The sequence below is a fragment of the Hippoglossus hippoglossus genome, chromosome 18 (genome assembly GCF_009819705.1).
Source record: "Hippoglossus hippoglossus isolate fHipHip1 chromosome 18, fHipHip1.pri, whole genome shotgun sequence".
Taxonomy (NCBI): domain Eukaryota; kingdom Metazoa; phylum Chordata; class Actinopteri; order Pleuronectiformes; family Pleuronectidae; genus Hippoglossus; species Hippoglossus hippoglossus.
In genome coordinates, this window is record NC_047168.1 from 5,058,345 (window position 1) to 5,077,430 (window position 19,086).

The 19,086-nt window shown below is 44.6% G+C and overlaps 1 protein-coding gene across 3 annotated transcripts in view; it reads left to right on the forward strand.

The window, feature by feature from the left end:
- The window catches only part of nlgn2a (neuroligin 2a), a 165,409-nt gene that overhangs the window by 109,193 nt on the left and 37,130 nt on the right, over positions 1 to 19,086 (forward strand). For all 3 annotated transcript variants that reach the window (XM_034615433.1, XM_034615435.1, XM_034615434.1), the window contains one exon: positions 5,373 to 5,522. In XM_034615433.1, the coding sequence (XP_034471324.1) occupies positions 5,373 to 5,522 (150 nt within the window). The remainder of the gene's footprint in view (positions 1 to 5,372; positions 5,523 to 19,086) is intronic.

Genomic DNA, 19,086 nt, shown 5'->3' on the forward strand with positions numbered 1-19,086 from the left:
GACGATATCTCAGCAGGCCCCTGTACTCTCTGCTCTGTTTAGAAGTGATATATGTTTTTTAAATGCCGTGTCCTCCACATACACACACACACACACACACACACACACACACACACACACACACACACACGCACACACACACAGTTGTTGTAGATCCCATGAGAGCCGAGATTGGCAGGATGTGGCTCATGTTAATCCATGGTTCACCCCCAGCTCTAATTTAGTATATAAACAAGAAAGCATATTGATGTAGACTTTATAATCTGAGTCATGTCGATCTCCCCCGCCCCCCCCCCCCCCCCCCCCCCCCCCCCCCCCCCCCCCCCCCCCCCCCCCCCCCCCCCCTAAAGTTCAGCTGTACATATGAGGTTTTTTCCACTCCTCTTCGCTGAATTTATCAAACATCATCTCCCCAAAAACTCAACACCTGACAGCGGCGTGCACCGCACAGACGGCCGCACTCGGTCCCCGCGACTAATCAACCAGCCGATAAACGCAGTGGAGATGAAGACCCGCGTCTCGTCGGGAGACCAGAGGGTGGCATCTCGGAGGGCAGCGGTGGGTGGCGCGCTAAACTGGAACGCTCGACACAAGTTTCGAGCCTAATCGTCTCATTGTCTCCGTTCTGCTTGAAAGGATCAGCAGCCATGCTAAGCTCCTCGGGGTACCAGTCCTCAGCTGCTCTCTGCCATCTTGCTTTGTCTTTGTCTTGCTGTTGTTTGTGTTTGCTGAATAGAGACAGTTTTTGGTTTTACTGGCATCGTTGAGGTATTTGATTCTGTTCCCTTTTCAATTTTTGTTTTTTAGGTGTTTTGTGTTGTCCTTGATTCCTATTCTAATCCTTGAGTAGTCATTGTAATAGCACAATGGAAAAGTGACTGTGTATAAACCAGGATGACTTTTTTCAACTTCTTCCCACTGTACAAAAATATGTGGTTGCTGCCGTCTTGCTAACCCCGGCCAATCACAAGTACATCGCAGCTGTCAATCATGATATCTCAGCCCCTTTTAACCGCATCAAATAAACAATTAAAACTTACAGGAAGAGTGAGAACTCGTAAATACATCAGCGTGATTAAAATCTACCGAAAATGACGGAGACCATCTTTGAGAAAATATTTTTTGATGTCCACTTGAATTTTTTGGCTTGGTCCATGTCCCATCCACTAACATGGAAGAGGCGGGGTTATGACCTACAATACAGTAGCCACCAGGGGGCGATCCGGATGTTTTGGCTTCACTTTTAGGGGGGGGCTGTCATTTAGTACATCTTTATATACAGCCATTGAATAAGATAGCATAGAAGCTGCCCCATGAAGCACAAATATGATGCAAGTCTTTTTAAAACTATCATTATAAAACTATATAAAATTATTTACTCCACAAATAACATTGCAAATGAAAGCAAACATTGTTGCAATTTCCAAATACGTAATCATTAAATAATTAAAACAAATGCAAAAGCCACACAACAGAAACACAATCATAGCTCGGACACCGTACCCAACCCTATTATATGTTATGTTATGTCAAGAGTGTAGGTTCTGTAGAAGAGACCAGAAACTGATGGAAACATAAATATGATGGAGGGAAAAGTAAATTAATTTAAAAGTAAAGCAGCTGTTAAGTGGCATAAAATTCAATGTAATAACACAACTTGAAAACTACTAATACTTACCCCCAACATAATAATGTGGACGTGTTGTTGTAGCTCTGCCGTCCTGTAGTCGTACATGTAAACAGTAATGAAAGACGAGTCGGTGCCATGTCATGATGAGTAAGCCCCCTCTCTGTATCAGCTCATGCCTGTGAGGAAGTGTTTACCATCTGTCGTTAATCTCAGGATGTGTAGGATTTGTTGAGGCTTTGCTGTATGTATATTCTGGACACTGTCCCAATAACTGCCTCCATGGCACAACACATCCACATCATGTTGTCGTGCAGCTCCTGTTTTGTTTCTGATTCGTGGACAAGTTGTGAAAAGTGTTGTCCCACTAGAGCTGGTGATCTGATTAGCCTGCTGCCGGAAACAAATACATTTCCATGTTTTAATAGATAAATAATGGAACATCAGTGTTTTCTTTTTTTTTTTGTGGTCTGTTAGGAGTTTATCCCATTTGGGGATAAAGTGTGGCTAAACACTGGCCCTTCAGTGGGCATCGCATGCTAAAGTTTAGTTGTGACAGAAACACAACAGAGCCAGAGGCAGCGAGTGGGAGACCGAGAGCCTGAGACAGGACAGGAAGAGAGAAAGAGAGAAAGAGAGAGGGAGCTTGTAGCCCCCGAGGGCCCCGGTCCTATCTGTCACTGTGCCAGAACGATTCGCCCTGTAACTGATCCATGGACACAGAGTCTACAGGTCAACTGTGACAGCCTGCTTGGTGTGTGTCTTTGTGTCTTATGTGGGTGTGCGTGGGTGCATCAGTGCATCTGCATCCTGTCTCCCACGATGCCAGTGGCTGTCAGTCTTCATCTATTGACGCAGAACACAGAGATGTGTGTGTGTGTGTGTGTGTGTGTGTGTGTGTGTGTGTGTGTGTGTGTGTGCAGGACGTGTAGTCATTGGCCGCTAACGAAATGAGATTCAGGTAGGAGACGCGGTGAAGGGCACCGCGGGGTTAGAGATCCACGAGAGCAATATGTTACCATGGCAACAGTCAATGAGACTTTGTCCACGTGAGGGTGGCTCATAGAGAGAGAGAGAGAGAGAGAGAGAGAGAGAGAGAGAGAGAGAGAGAGAGAGAGAGAGAGAGAAACAGAGAGAGAGAGAAAGAGAGAGAGAGAGAGAGAGAGAACAGGGCAGAAACAAGTTGGAGTGAAGCAGTTGCCATAGCGACTCTCCATTGCAGCTGCCTGCAAATTTCTCTCTCCCCAAGTGCAGAGTGTGACGGCCTGACTGATGCACCAGTTTTAGCGTCATGGCCGCGTATAAGGTATGACTGCGTTTGTGTGACGGCCCGGTGGAACCGCTGGTGTTTATATATACACACTGTTTATTTGTATATACTGTACATGAGCCGGTTTCCAAGGGAGCCAGACGCCCTCCGTCTCTCTTCCCTACTATCAGATCCTGTAGCGGTTATTTATGTGGTTGTCCTGCACTGCTGCTCTCTCATATCCCCAGGCCTACACACACACACACACACACACACACACACACACACACACACACACACACACACACACACACACACACACACACACACACACACAGGAGCCAACAGGGGCTGTCACTGTGCCACAGTTCTAAGTCCTGTGTGCCATATGCTACCGTGGGCTCCTGGCAGGCAGGAGTATCGCTGCTCTCAGTCAGGAGAGACTGGTTCAAACGAGGGCCCATAGGGGACCATCCTGCACACACACAGCTCTGCGGGAGCAGGCATATGCTGGAAACTCCCATGACTGGCGTTGACTGGGTGCATTTCGGGTGTAATCTGCATGCGTTTATTCAACATCGGTGCCAAAATGTATCCACGTAGTTTCGGCTCTCAGAAAACTGTCATTTTATTTGTTGAAATGGAAACACAATTCCAATGTGGTTAGAAAAAGGAACAAATGAAATCAAACACCTTGAAGATGATTCTTAAGTCCGATTGTTTAATTAGACGGTCTGAAAATGGTCTGTATTCATATAGAGCTTTAATTGATGAGCGCTCAAAGCTCTTTCAGTACAGTTTTGCCATTCACCCGTTCACACACGCTCCATACAGTGCATCTATGTGCAGCACTTTCTCTATCACACATCACTCCCACACCACCAGCACAGCCGTCAGGGGCAATTTTGGGTCAAGTATCTTGCTCAAAGACACTCCTGCAGAATGCAGGAGACCTGGATCAAACCGCGGACCTTCTGGTCAGTGGACGACCCGCTCTACCTCCTGAGCCAACCCACTTAGGAAAACATGATGTTGTGTCGTCTAATGATTGAATTGACATTTTTGTGTGAAACTTTTCCATTATCTGTCCCTTTTTTCACCGCGAGGCAGGCTCCGCTAACAATTTGTGTTGTGCAAAAAATATGATCGCGTCCAAGAAAACTGTGTTGTCTGGAGATTCCCCCACAGGGGAGTTAGGACGGAGAAATTGCTTGTTACAGCCGTCCCTGCAGCTCAGGACAAGCTGCGATTTGCATTCAGGGGAGATTTGAGTTCTAAAGTGCAAAATAAAACGAGGAAATTATCGAAATTCATAGCAGACATGAGGAATTAAGAGCCAGTGGCCTTTCATTATCATTATGTGCCGATTTTGCACAGAGTGCTCTTCAGACATCAGCATAACTCCTACAGGTTTTAATATGCGTCCAATCCTGGGGCTTTTTTTTTTTCACCTTTTAAATTGTGCCTGTGGTGCCCAGTTACTTTCCGTCTTCTGTTGTCCCAGAGTGCCTTTCTGCATGTGGTTAAAACGCCTCTTCTTTGCAGCAGGCGTGCACCTTAACCCTCTGAGGAGGAGCGCTCCCTCCCTCCTAACTGGCCGCGAGAGACTGTTGTTTGCACGATCCTGTTTAAATCATTCTTAACTAAAAAATCCTAATAGCTAGAACATTCATTCTGTTTGTATTGAAGGACAAAACCTCCGTCTTCCGCATCGTGATGATGTCATTACGTTTAAATAAACGTGTTGAGTGTGAACAAATACTTTGTTCACGTTTCAGTACTTAGAAATGTTTGGATATTTCTGTAACTTATTATAGTTTCTTGACTTACATAACCTTATAGCTGAGGTTGAACGGAGTTTACTGATATGAAGCTTTTGAAGACACCCAAAGAAATGACATCGCGGTAAGCAACAACAACACACGGTGGATTAATTGTGTCGCAGAGTTCAAAGGGTCGACACCAACATTTGACACTGTCACAATAAAAGAGCTGTTGTGCAAATTACTCGCTCCCCGCGTTCTCCGTTTTTTAACCAATCGCTCGTGTCGGACCAGGTTTTCATTGATAGGATCGCGTCCGTGCAGGTCAGTCCGTGCATCCTGGTGACATGAAGACTGTCAGAGGCCGTGAGAGAACAAGTTGGCTCTAATACGCAACACTACCCTGTGATTTTCTTCAGGCGTTATTGCTTTAATCAGGAAACGTTTGATTAGATTCTTGCAGGGGTGTCTCCTATTATTGCCTGTTGCTGGAATCATTGCCTGAAATCTAAATTACCTCAAAGTCATTTTTTTTAGAGATGACTCCCAGCTGCAAGGAACAGTGCAGTTACTGTGTTTTCATCCAGCCGAGCAATTTGCTGTTTGCACAGTATATTATGAGCTAACACAATGTGTGATCAAAAAGAATATGAGAGGCATAAATACAGTTATTGACTTTTTTTCCCCCCCACTTTCTGCTCTCTAATCTTTCTGTGTGTGTGTGTGTGTGTAGATATCCGTGACCGCAGGAAGAAGCCTGTCATGCTGTTCATTCATGGAGGCTCCTACATGGAAGGCACCGGAAACATGTTTGATGCCAGCGTCCTCGCCGCGTATGGCAACGTGATAGTGGTGACCATGAACTACCGGCTCGGCGTACTCGGTAAGTGGCCTGGGCGCTTTCTTTTCCTGTTCGTCCGACACACACGCAACGCAGTGACACACCTTATCCCACTGCAATGACACACAACCGAGATCGTGCTCGCTCCTCGCCAAAACGCCAAACACTGGAGCAAAGTGGATTTCTCTCAGAAGCCTCTTGTATTTTCCGGATTGATCGAGTCAGTGATGGACGACATCAATAGTATTCGTCAATCTAATGGAAACCAGTGCACGCGTTGATCGTGAGAGCTGACTTTCCCCACAAACACATTGCAACCACTCCACGGGGAAATCTTGGAATTGTCTTTAACTGATTCAGACCTAAGCTGCCCTCTGAAAGGAAAAAAAGAAATCTGACACCCAGCCTGCTGAAAACCTGAGGCTTTTCTGGAAAACTCTCTAAAAAGTTGAGTTCTCAGTGTCTGAAACAGAAGGAAACAGACAGACGGATGAAATACAAATCATTTGAGTGCTTAAAGTGCAGTTTTTTTATTGCACTTCATAGTCTTTGCTGGCGATGGCTTGAAACACGCATGCGCTGCATCCGGGCTCAATGGGTAAAAGGGCTATACACACATAAATTGCATTCTGTTTAAAGCACAGTGTAGATTAATAAAATGAATGTGTCAGAAAAAAGCCACGTTAATTCTTTTTTATTAAAATAATAACTCAATTATTCGTAGCACACGTTTCTGGTGTGGATATTTATGAGTCTTGAGTCCTTTCACATCTTGTCAAGTAACTGCAGGACTATTAAAGTTTAATTAGAAGAAGGTGATTTAGTCGTGAGTGGCCTGTACATGATCTGTATTTCATCTTTTATCAGTCATATCGGTGCAGCTGGTAGACACACACGACTTTAAACAGATTGATGATATCGCCCCAACCTCTTCTTCCACGTGACCGCCGCTTTGTTATTGATTTTTCATCCGAGCGAAAGTCAAGGGGATCAAGCATGCAAATCATATGCCAATCTGGGATTTTAAACGGCACGCCCCATTGCCTGCATTGTCGACCTCGAGTCGTCTGTTTTGCAGCATCATTCATTCTACAAAAAGCAAGATTAGTAAAAAGAATAATGGAAGGGCCGAGTCACAACGCAGATTTGTGATGCATTTCGGTGCCTGAGCTTTGTACCGAAACAGTTTCCCTGCTTACAGGCAACATGAAAATCACAGCAAGCGCCTTGTTAACATTACACACTCTCATCATAGCTCTGGCAGCACGTAACGTTAGCCTACAGTTAGCTAGTAGCTACCTCAAACTCAACAAAATGCCTAAAGCTAATCGGTTGAAGGTGTGGATGTATTTCATAGGATTCGGGCACCGACACATTTTTTAAAACACAACTAACCCTTTAAATTGTTCAATTTCAACTTCCAATTTGAATTAGCAATAAAAACAAAGGTTTCTTGTCGCTTCTTTTTTTTAAGATTCATGCACTATTAAAGCACCGGTGCTGTTTCAAAAGTATCGGCTTACCAGCGTTATTGGAGAAAGTCCAAACGATACCCAAACCTCGTTACGATGCATTTTGAGTCACAGTGATGCTGAAGGATTTGCAAAGTACTTGAGGTGGCTTTACTGGCCAATGCCCGCTGAGCTCGCTCTGTGATCTGCTGTAGCCAAGTACCAAGTTCCAACAGGAAAAAAATGAGTATCATCTGTCACCTCAGCTCTCCAGCACCAGCTTGTCAACCTTTTCCTGGAAATACACTCCACTTCTCCCCTGTTACTCGCCACTCTCTGTCTCACTCCATTGAGACCAAGTCATTTAGCGTGGAGAGGAGGAACATGCCTCTATGGAGGCAGGTGCTAACCAAAGGAAACTAAGTGCATTAGATATTTCATTAGCCAAAGAGAGAGCGGGCGTTTGGAAGCTGTTTCAAAATAGGCTCCTTCACTTTGATTTGTTTCGTTTCTTTCCTTTTTAAGATGTCATTTTGTTGTTCTTGCAGAGCTCTTACACAGCCTTTACAATGGGGACAGATTTTCATTTGCATATAATTACTTTAAGGGTTTGCTTTTCAATGCATCTTTATTGAGTTCATCAGCACTTCTTGCTTCAAGTGCATAAGGAAATGCAATCTAAAATGTGAGATCCATGAAGCTGCCAGGAAACCAACGTGTGACAGGAGTGTGTTTCCTCGCTTTTAGATGTCTGTGCTCTTACTCAGCTGATTATTGAGATAATTTCCCCAAGGAAGTTATGTTTTCAGCCCTGTGTGTGTGGTTCTTGGTTGGTTTGTGTGTTTGTGAGCAGGATTATACAAAAATGAGTGAACATACATCAAGTTGGTGGAAGGATGCGGCATGGCCCAGAGAAAAAAAACATAACATTTCTGTGTAGATCCCAGACTTTTTTTCAGTTTTCATTGTGAGATGGGACATTTTACTACTTTTTAAAAAGAATAAAAATCAGGCACATGCATAGACAAACATTTGCGGCTGGAGCAGCCTGGTCCAGAAATTTCTGTGCTTCTCTTCTGTCAGTGCCCCTGAAGCGGGCTAAGAAAAGATATCTATTCGATGGCTAAATGTCCCTGGTGAAATTATTGAGTAAAAGCATTGTTGGGATTAAATTGAGTCACTTTAGATTCATGTTTAACATGTGAGTTATGTTATTAAATTCTGTCTCTCTGCTAATCCCTCTCCTTGCGTCATTCACAGACCTCATACGGGAGCATTAAATAGAAAAACAAAAGGAAATCACGCACAAGCAGAGAGGAATAGAAGAAATAGAGGTCAAGGGAAGAGAAATCCACACACTCTATCTTTTTTTTTCTTTTCATCTGACTGATTGAGAGATGTGATCTTTTCTCTCTCTCTCTCTCTCTCTCCGCTCCCACTGACATGCTTGTTCAACAGCCGCCCCGCCAGCCCCTGCCCACACTACGCAAAAACGCTAACCACCGTGGAGTCATTGACATAGCAGGACACGCCTGCTTCTATCCATATACTAATATGGAAATTTACCTGTCTGCACTCCAGACAGCTAGTCTCTCCAGCGGCAGCAGACGTGGCTGAAGTGGCGGCGGACGAAGCAGCAGGCGGTCCTCTGCGGGGAATTCTGCCGAGTTAAATACGTAATGAAAGGCTTCACCAGGCCACTGAGCACTTGACCTTGCCTCGGATGCCTCAGCGACAGACATGCTTACAGTACATGCATCACCTCCACCCTGATGGGCTTTTTATATCCCTCTGCCGCCTGAGCGCGAGACAGGAACGAGGGAACAAGAGAGATGAAAGTGAGACAATGAATTCATTCAGACGTTAACTGTGGTGATGAGAGCAGAGAGGTGGAAGAGCGCAGAACAAAGCTCGGAGCGCTGTTTGGTGCTGTATGTGGACATACTGTATGCACTGTGTGTGTGCGTGTGTGTGTGTGTGCGTGCCGAGATATACACTCATGAAATTGGGTGAGAGATTTTGAGAGATGAGAGAAGTGACGGTGGGAGAGAGATGAGGGAGAGGGCAGGGAGCAGGGGGAGGAGAGAGAGGGGCTGCGTTCGCCCGTGATGCTAAAAATAACACCTGCAGAGCTGTTTTTGAGTGTGCACCAGAGCAGACATTCATCTAGAGCACAATTCTGTGCACATGGCACACATTAGGCCGACCCATCTATTCACTGCAATGACTGCAACACACACACACACACACACACACACACACACACACACACACACACACACACACACACACACACACAGAGGATTGAATGTCTTGCGGTTGGGATGAATTCTCCTTAAAAATGCTCTGCCTCACACAGTCGTACTGAGTGTGTGTCGGGTGATATCGACTGTGTGACTTTGAGATAGAGGACAAGCTGTTCCACTATTTTCTGAGAGGGGATTAGCACCTCTCTCTCTCTCTCTCTCTTTGTCCCACACACACACACACACACACACACACACACACACACACGGCTCACATTCCCATGGGCAGGTGAGATGCCAGCAGACGCCCTCCCGCACTGACACACACATTAACACACTCGCAGACATGTATTCAGACAGCTCTAACAGATTCCTTCAAACCTAACCCTAACCCTCCATAGGATGGCGTACATTTAATCCTCTAACACCCATTGTTAACCCTGTATGTAGAACTTCGAAATAAAAAGTTACACAATTTATAAACCTGTAACACATGTATTGATGGATTAGACTTGTGTTATTTGGGTTGAGCTTTTGCGGCCGCGAAAAGAAGCGCCTGTGTGACAGAGCGTTTCAAGCTATGACACTAATGTTGACACATATTTAACTGACAATTAAAATCTCACCTCAAGTTCTTGCTATAGAATAGACAGGCCGGAGAAGAGCGGAAAATCTAAAGCACAAGCAGGGTTTATTTTGGTATTACAAAATCTGAATGTTAAATCTTGCTCTCAAACTGAATGACCACTCTCTTGAATAAAGATTTAAAAAATAATGTGCAATTGTTTTCAAGACTACCTTGAGATTAGGGAGAAGAATATCTCGTGCCTGATGCCACCCGATTTCAAGATGGGTCAGGATTTTAAAACTCATGTGGCACTTTTTGCCCCGTTGTTCACACTGCAAGCCTTAGTGCTCAATTCTGATCTTTTTCTAGATCAGATGCTTTTATGTAGGTGTTTTTACATTATCTTTTAAAATATCAGACTCCACTGTGAACTGGTCATGAGCCTGATGTGACCCCCATGCTCAGAAGAAAACCCAGACGACCCCTCAAGTTTTCCTTGTACAGACGTGTCCCCCCCCCGCTGAGTGAACGTAGTCTATTTTGTGGTATAGGTGATTGTTGTTATGGTCCAGGCAGAACCTCAAAAGATCGAGGTTAAAATATTTAAAGGTTTTACTTTGATGAATAAGTGGAAAAATTACATTCGTAGGTCAGGACCTATAATCCCACTTAATTTGATTATGGAAAATGATGAAAAGCAAACAGAATCATGTATTCAAATATAAAAGTAGATGAATTAACTTTTTTATTTTCATGTTTTCCTTTTTTTTTGAGGGCATAAAAGAGTGATGGGACAAATTATGCTGGTGTATGTTTCACATGTCAAACAATCAGCTTTGTAAGTGAGGAACCAGGGGCTGATAATAGCCAGGGATGGATCATCATTACGAAAGGGATGACAGCCACTTGAATCATCGCGTGGCGCTCCGCGGCTGGGTCCACTCAGTTTCTCACAGGAATGGCGGAGTTGTTTTTGGGGGGGAGTTCCATGAATCTTTACGTTCAGACTGACACTCATGAAGGCAGGCTGTTGAGCGAGTGCAGATGCATGCGCCGCAAAAAAAGAAAAAAGTTGTTATTTGTGCAGGATTCTAGCAGCTAGGCGACATGATGGTCGTGTCTCAGGACAGAAACTTACATTGCCTTCACGCTCTCTGGGCAGCCGATACACAACAACATATGGCATCAGTGTACTACTGTATTTATTGTGGATATAATTTTCCACTGCACTGTAGTGTAGAATGAATGATCCATAGCTCTATGTTCTGTGTCTTGGCCTTCCCGGTTCTTCCGCCTCAGCGTTCCTGAGCGAGTTTCCTGCATTTTCCTAAGCAATTCTCAATAATCCTGTGAGAGCAGTTGTGAAGTTGATGCTGTCACCTGTTTGGTTTGTGTTGCAGAGAAAGGAGCGGCAGACGAGGCCTGTATCAGTTCAGTAAATTGAGCGGTTTTTCATACCTTTCCATCAGAAATTGCCACGTCGTGAGATGCTTCCGTACATCCCAGTCTTCTGAGGCTGCCGTCAGTCAGTTTCTGTGCCTCCGCTGCAATGTTATCCAAATCTTACTTCCATCTTATAAGAATAGAAAGACCCAACATCTTGGGCCATTTTCATCAAGTCATCCGGAGCTTGTAGAAGGGATAACACTATTAAAAAATACATAAAGTGATGTCCATTTCCTCCTGGAAATTAGCATTGAATTCTAGTAAGGCTGTCAGATACATAATATATTAAATTATGTATTTTAGACTTCGGACTATCCACAGTATCATATGCCATATGTATGTTGTATGATAAAGAGGCCCAAACATCCTTTATTGCAGCTTTAAGTTTATTAGTGTTTTCAGTGCAAGTCAGACACAAATGCAGATAAAATCTATGAAATCTTGTGCTTCTGAAAATGGTCGAATATGGACGGATCTGATAACATGCAGCAGTACCAGCTGAAACCATTGGGGGGAGTGGAGCCAGTAGTCCAAGTCAGCAAACGATAGAAATTTCCACATCGGTGGAACTTTTTGAGGAGAAACTTGAAGCCCCTTCTCCTCTATTAAAAAAACCCACTAACTTCTGTTTACATCTGGCTTTTGTCTGCAATGCGAATGTATTCATTCGTCATTGACTCTACCTCTGGCTCCGATGCACAGGTCATGTTGAAATGATGGAACCACCATGCAGGTGGTTCCATCATTTCAACATGACCAATTGCAATGCCTCTAGTGGCAACTCTGTGCACAACTCCACCTAATCCCCCTATGCAAATGAGTCTGGAGCCCTCTACTGACCCTGGAGTGTGATTACATACAGTCCCTTCATGACACTCCTCTAGTAGCAATGGGAAACGAGTCAATCAGCTTTTTTTAGAGGGTTTACACAAGTATAACAACCTGCATATACCCACTCAGTTTGTTGTACAAGAGGTACTGGTCTCTTGAGCTGGTAAACTGGATAAGACTCTGTGCTGACTTCTAGTCGATGTATAACCATGCAAACTTAAATCATAGAGGTATCTGGTGACAGTTTCATAGTCTGAGATGGACATTTTCTTGTTACGTAGAGTCAGCATAAATGAGCCTCAGCCCTAACCCATAATCCTGTGTTTATATTTACTCTGGAGTGTTTTTTCCTCATGCTGTAATGCTGATTAGTGTAAACTCTCTGTGGGATTCCTGCACACAATACGAGGGAGAGCTCAGGGCAGCCCCAGATTCAGCACCATGGACAGTGGTTGGACAGTATTTTTGAGTTTAATGGCCACCATTAATGAGCATGTTAATTCTTGGATGAGCATGTTGTACATTGTGCTTCCACCACAGTGTACAGAATATCCTCGCTTCTGTTTGGCTCATTTCCATTGCGTGTGCCTCTCCATGCCAGCCTGCTCCGTTGCCACCTGCCCCTGGTCGCAGAAAGACAGGATCATCCCACAGCTCCAGCTGTTGAACCCTCGGTCCTTCTCCCTTGGAGGATGCTTTGGGCTGGGGCACAGCTGGGCAGCAGCACCCCTTTCCCCTCTTCTCCCCAGGATCTCCCTCACTCTTCCATACCCCCATCTTACCCTCACCGATGCATTAACCAATCAAGCCTGACTAACACCGCACCTGGGGCCAGGAGAGTGTGTGTGTGTGCATACTCCATTGCTCATGTCAGATATTCACCTCTTTTCCTATCTTAAACACAAACACACGTGCACTATGAATGGTAATACACGTCATTTGCATTTTACAGCAGGTGAGGTCAAGGGCAGGACTGCTTGGTGTCAACCACAATGTTGGCCAGGGCAGCCATGATTGACAGGAGGAAAAGCATGATAATGACAGAGGCAATAGGACACCTGACATAATCGCACATGCACTCACTCACACACACACACACACACACACACACACACACACACACACACACACACACACACACACACACACACAGTTGCACCTACACACATAACATAATGAGACAGGAGGAGACCGAGGGAGATAGAGTTGGACAAAGGAAAACTGAGGGGTGGAGAGGGAGAAATTGTCCTCGCTCATCTGTGCATGCAGGTCACTTTTCTCACACGCATGCCCACACACACACACACACCAAATGCAGGCCGGCCATAATAACTTGATGGCCCAGCAACAGATGTGGAGCCAGGCTACATCTGCATACCTCTGCTGCTCCACCCCCTCTCTCTCGTCCACTGCCTCCACATCCAAATGTAAAAGGAACACACACACACAAACACACACGCACACCCTTAAAGCAGGCCCAGGGTAAGATAGGGAATGTGTACTGCAAATCTTTTCCCTCAAGTGGACTCGAAAACCGCATTTGTAATATAAATTGCGGGGAGTCTCAATGACAATGTTCTTTTACATGTTTTTCACAGATAATGAGCCGTCGATTCTCAGGTTGAAAAGGCTTCTCATAGCTGGAGGTGGTAAAAGTACACACATTCTTTACTCAAGTAGAAGTACAGATGCTTATGTTAAAAAGTAAAAGTATAAAAGTAAAAAGTTTCTTCCAGCTGTATCTGTGCAAAGAAAACTGAGACTCATGCCATATTGATATAGTTCAATAGGTGTTACTTTGTTTGATGGAAGGAGCTATGAATATGTAGGAGAGTGGGTGTATACAGTATGTGGGTTGTCTACCTGTGCTTGTCCAGCTCTCCAACTTTCAAGGATGGAGCAGTGTAGGCATCTCATTAGGAGGCTGCTGGAGCTAATCAACCAGTTCACCAGCACAACCCGTGGAACCTTTAGCCTGAAGGAGCTGCGTTCGCGAACCTAAAAGGAAGTCGGGGCCTGGTGTGAGTATCCTTCCTCCACTCGCCATGTTTGGTTCCCGCCACCTTGACCAGCCTGCTCACACTCACTGTTACTGACGGTACCGAATGTTCGTTTGCACCTCGGACAGTGCGGCCCCGAGACAGATGGCGCTCACAGAAACGCCGAAAGCTGCTCACGTTTTCATATGGAAAGCCCTGTAATCTGTTGAGCTCTGAATGAGGCAGATGGCACCTCTAAAGTGGTGCCACGACAGGCTTTCGCTGCCGTGTCAAAATGGGCCTTTTCTCCGTCAGTGTGAGGCTACTTCCTGAAGACTTCTGGAACATAAACGCATCTCAAATGAATGACTGCTTCAAACCGGTGCACAGAGACTCCTGCTCGCGCAAACTATAATCTCCGAAACATGAATGAAATGCAAAAGTCATTACAAGCTTTCATTTTGATAAAGTACACACGATGTGTTTGAATATAGCGCTGTGAATATGCACACACCCGCAGCACTCGAGGAAGGGAGGAGGGATTGTGTGTTTGGTGTGCCACATGATTGCACGCGCCAATGCACCAGTACAGCACGTCATGGCCTCTTGTGCCCTCTGCGTGGCTTTGTACATACAACAGTCTGCCCAGAACAACTGAGTGCTGAATTAGTAATGAACACACTTATGAAGCCACTTTGTCCTTGTGTGTGTTTATGCACAGTGCTTGACTTGGGGTCCCAAACCAAATACGTTATTATCACAATATTATTACAGTATAACAGTTGTCCACGCCTGGCCCCTTAACAGCCCCCTGTGGCTCAGTAGGTAGAGGTCATCTACTAACCAGAAGGTCGGCGGTTCGATCCCCGGCTCCGGATGTTGAGGTGTACTCGGGCAAAGTTCTGAGCCCCAAACTGCCCCTGATGATGTATGTGTGAGAGAAGATGTCTGTGTAGAACAAGCACTGTATAGTAGAGTATAGACGTGAACTCTGGAGAACGCCGTATGCAGGGGACAGGATGTTATGTATTAAGGGTTAGGTCACGTGCCTTTGTTTACAGCACATCAACACTGGCGTCGGCCCTTATCACCTCCCCCCCCTAATCTCATTGTCTTTCCAAGTTGACATAACGTAAGTCTGCTCTCTAACATACCGTCTATTGTAGAAAATGTGCATTATTTCCAGATGCAACACGAACACATCTATGGAAATAAATATGGATCATTCGAAGGTGAGGCAGCTGATTTTTTGTGCTTTTTTTAAGTCTTTTTAGCACAAAATCATATATGTAGTTATATTACAGTCTTTTACAGAATTTGCACTTTAAAAAATTCAGCTTGAAACACTAATGAACCAGGATGGCACTCGGTAGAGCGTATACTTCCGCCAAGGCCAAACAGTCCCCCGATGAAACCACATTTATATTCACTAGATCCCGATTTTTATTTGGATCTGCACCAAATTGCTCACACTCATGAATATAAGTCCCCTCAATATCTCTTTTTCATTTTCATCAAGATCCACAAATTATTCTATGTAGAAAACACCGTATCTCACAATGTTATAAAAGGTGAAAAAATAATCCTGAATACGCTGTTGAACAGAATTTAAAGGGTTCACTAACAGACAAACAAACAGAGACTCAGAAGAAAGTTGCCTGTGATGTATTCTGGCCCGCAGCTATGTGACCATCCATATACATCGCCATCCCAAGCATTAGTGCTACGGCACCCTGGGGTCCAACTCACAAGAACACTGTGTGATATATGATCCGCTGACTCCCACGCCATCCGGCAACAACCCGGCACCAGCTTCCCTCTCCGTGGGAATTTCCACGATTAAAGAACCAGTTTGTCAAATTTTTGGTCCCAGAGCTGCACCCAAAGAGTGAGGAAGAGATTCATTTGCACTGCGGAGTTTCATAATGTCAAGCGTGTTTTGACGAACATCAATACAACACGACACTGGAACATGGAGTGCTTTGACAGATCTTCTTAACCACGTTCCCACTCTGATCTTTGCCTTGGTTCTCCTGTGCCCCCTCCTCAGAAGCCACTTCTCTCTATTCAGAATGCAGGAGAATAAATTGCATTGTATCATCGGTGGTTGGAAGTGTGAATATAATTATGTTTGCAGACCACATATTGGCCCTTAAAATCTCTAAGTTGTTGTTCTTGCTCACAAAAGCATGACTTCTCCTTATCCCTCCGCACATCATCCCCTGAAAGCTTTAGCTATCTCCGTCTGACCTCCCTCACCAATCCGCATGTTTCCCCTCTTTCTAATTACAATGAAACAAACGTGCTAATCAATTGGTGGACTACGAAGAAGAGTAAATTCAGAAAGACCCCAAAAAGCATTCTGCTGATGAGGGAAATTAGATGAATAAAATACTAAGACTGCTCGCGCACAGAGATATCCTATGAACACAGTATTTTTTGGAAAACAGAATAGGATTAATCGGCGGCTTTTGCCTTACACATGTAAACATGAAATGTCTGGGTGACTTTGCGGGAAATGAGCTGGCTCCGAGCGGGCTTTGAGCAGATGTGAGTGGTGGAAAAAGCAAATTGGAATTGGCGCCCGATCTGACAACTTGGCAGTGTTTTTACCTCCCGTCCTCAATATGACTGCGCTGAATTGAGTGCGGCCCGATATGGGAATAAGATGGGGAGATGTGTTTATTTATATTTCTTTTTTTAAACTCCTCCTTGGCTTGCCTGCAGGTTTGTAAATGGCAGCCGAGCCTCAAAATACTACTACCTTCGTAGTTGAAGGGATTCATTTTTGACAGCTAATTGGAGATATTTTAACACACACGCGTGCACAGGCACGCACACGCAACACATTCAAAAGCAATATGTCATAAACCATTTAGGTGTCATGCAGCACATTTTGCTTCTGTACACTTGCAGCTTACCACAGACTGTTCTGTTATGCATTAGATATACCATGGATAATGCATGAAATATGTTATTCCTATACTGTGTGTGTGCGCATGCGTGTGTGTGCGTGTGTGTGTATATTCATGCTATAAGAACATCTTGACTCCCAAACTGATTTCCGAGCAGGTGGCTCTTGATCGTCCCCCTCAGCTCTTTGCTCTGCATCTCCCAAGGAAGACGGATACAAGTGCAGCGGAGGGTGGCGTCTAACACTATGATTATGTACTGTTCCATAAGTATTCATGAGTCTTAAATAAAGTCTGTTCACACGCGCACACAATATTGCCTTGTGGCACATCTCCTGGCAGAATAGACGCCTGCGTGTTTGTGAGGCACACTGCATCAAGCTCCATCAGGACTTCCTTCCATCCTTGATGTGTCTGTTCTTGTGTACAAGCAACTCCACCGCCATCAATTCTCTAGATAAATGGTCGGCCTGTGGAAAGAGGAAATTAAGTGAATCATTTTTCACAGGGTGTCTCATAGGTCAGTCATTAGTTATAATATGAAAAAATCATATCATTTTTATGATTTATAAAAAATAAGTTGTTATTGTGGTTTTTCAGCAACCAAAAATACCAGATTGAAGCTGGGATGGAAACAAGCATATCCCACCGTGACACCCTACTTTGACTTTCCTTATAATAATGAGTCATTGTTCCTGTAGTTGATGTGGCACGGAGCGTTAAAAATATTAAAAAGTACATTTATGTCTAGAATTTAGGACCCCGAATAGATTTGATCAAATGGAAGAAAGGATGACAGTAATAGAACGGTTATTTGTCAGTTAATTGAATATTTAAAAAAATCTTCTCTGGTGAAAAAGATTTATGGAAACTCCTGAAGCAGCTGTTTTTACACTGAAGATCCGGCTGTGGGGCTTTTTAGGGATGAAAGAGGACACTGTCAGCAGATTTGATCGTTAATGTCTGTATTATAGGGTCTTGCAGCTCTTATGTTTTTTGCACATCAATGGCGACAGGAATCAATACAATGGCAAATAATTCGAAGGGGAATTTTGAAGCAACCTGACTGTTAGCATTACGTGCATTAAGATTTAGCGAAGAAATTGTGAGGGTTTTAATAAAGCCACAAATCAAAGCGAGGTGTTTTAGGCTTTTTTGTAACTTTGTAACACTATTTTCTCCAACCCTAGTTTGGTTACCTCCAACTCCTTTCTTGTCCGAAAGTAAAGAAATCTATACGTCTCTCCATCTCTGCGGTAACCTCTCGCACAGTTTGCTCTCCATCCCCACTTTCCTTTCTTCCCCATCTTCCTCTCATCCCCCACGTCCACGCCCTCCTTTCATCCCGCCGCCCCCTGCGTCCTCGGCAGTGCGGGTCAGGCCGGTTCAGAGCGTCAGGGTGAGCAGTCAGCTCTGGTTATGACAGCCTGTCTGACCGAATACACCTTCCTCTCCTCTCCTGCTCCTCCTCCTCTGACCTTTATCCCCTCTGTCTCTCCGCGAGGCAGCTCCCCTCAACTCACTCCTTCCACCCTCACTCTCTCTCACTGCGATCACACTCCCATCCTCCTCACCATCCTCTTCCTCTTCCGTTTCGTGCTCCCGTCCAACTATTGTCATCTTCCCTTCCTCCCCTGTAACCTCTCGTTGGTCCTCCCATCCATCACCAGCTCTTCCTGTCCTGTCTCGTTGCCATGCATATGTCTCAAACCCTAAAAGCTGTCCCTCTGTCTCCGTCTCGATCAGTTCATCTGTCTCCTCTTCTTTCACACCACACACCATCACCCTTCCGCTGTCCCTCATCCGTCACTCACCTCTTTGTCTTTCTTTTCTTCTCAGTTTCTCCCCCGTTTTTGTACTTTTTCCTAATGAAAAGATCAGTTCGCTCTGAACCTGGGGATCGTTCATCTTCATTTTCCTGCGCTACAAGCGGCACGTCTGTTCATTAATCTTGAGCACTCCCCCTGTCTGTCTCTCTCTTATCTATCATCTGTCTATCTCTACATCTAATTCCTCCAAACCTTTCTCATTCCCATCAGAAATATATTCTCAATCGATTTACCTGTACATTTTTATGTGCAGGTACAATAATGTTTTCTACAAGTGCTTATAGCATTTAGCATGTAACGTGACACCAAAGCTACAAAAGTAGCTTCTGTTAGTATCCGCCCAC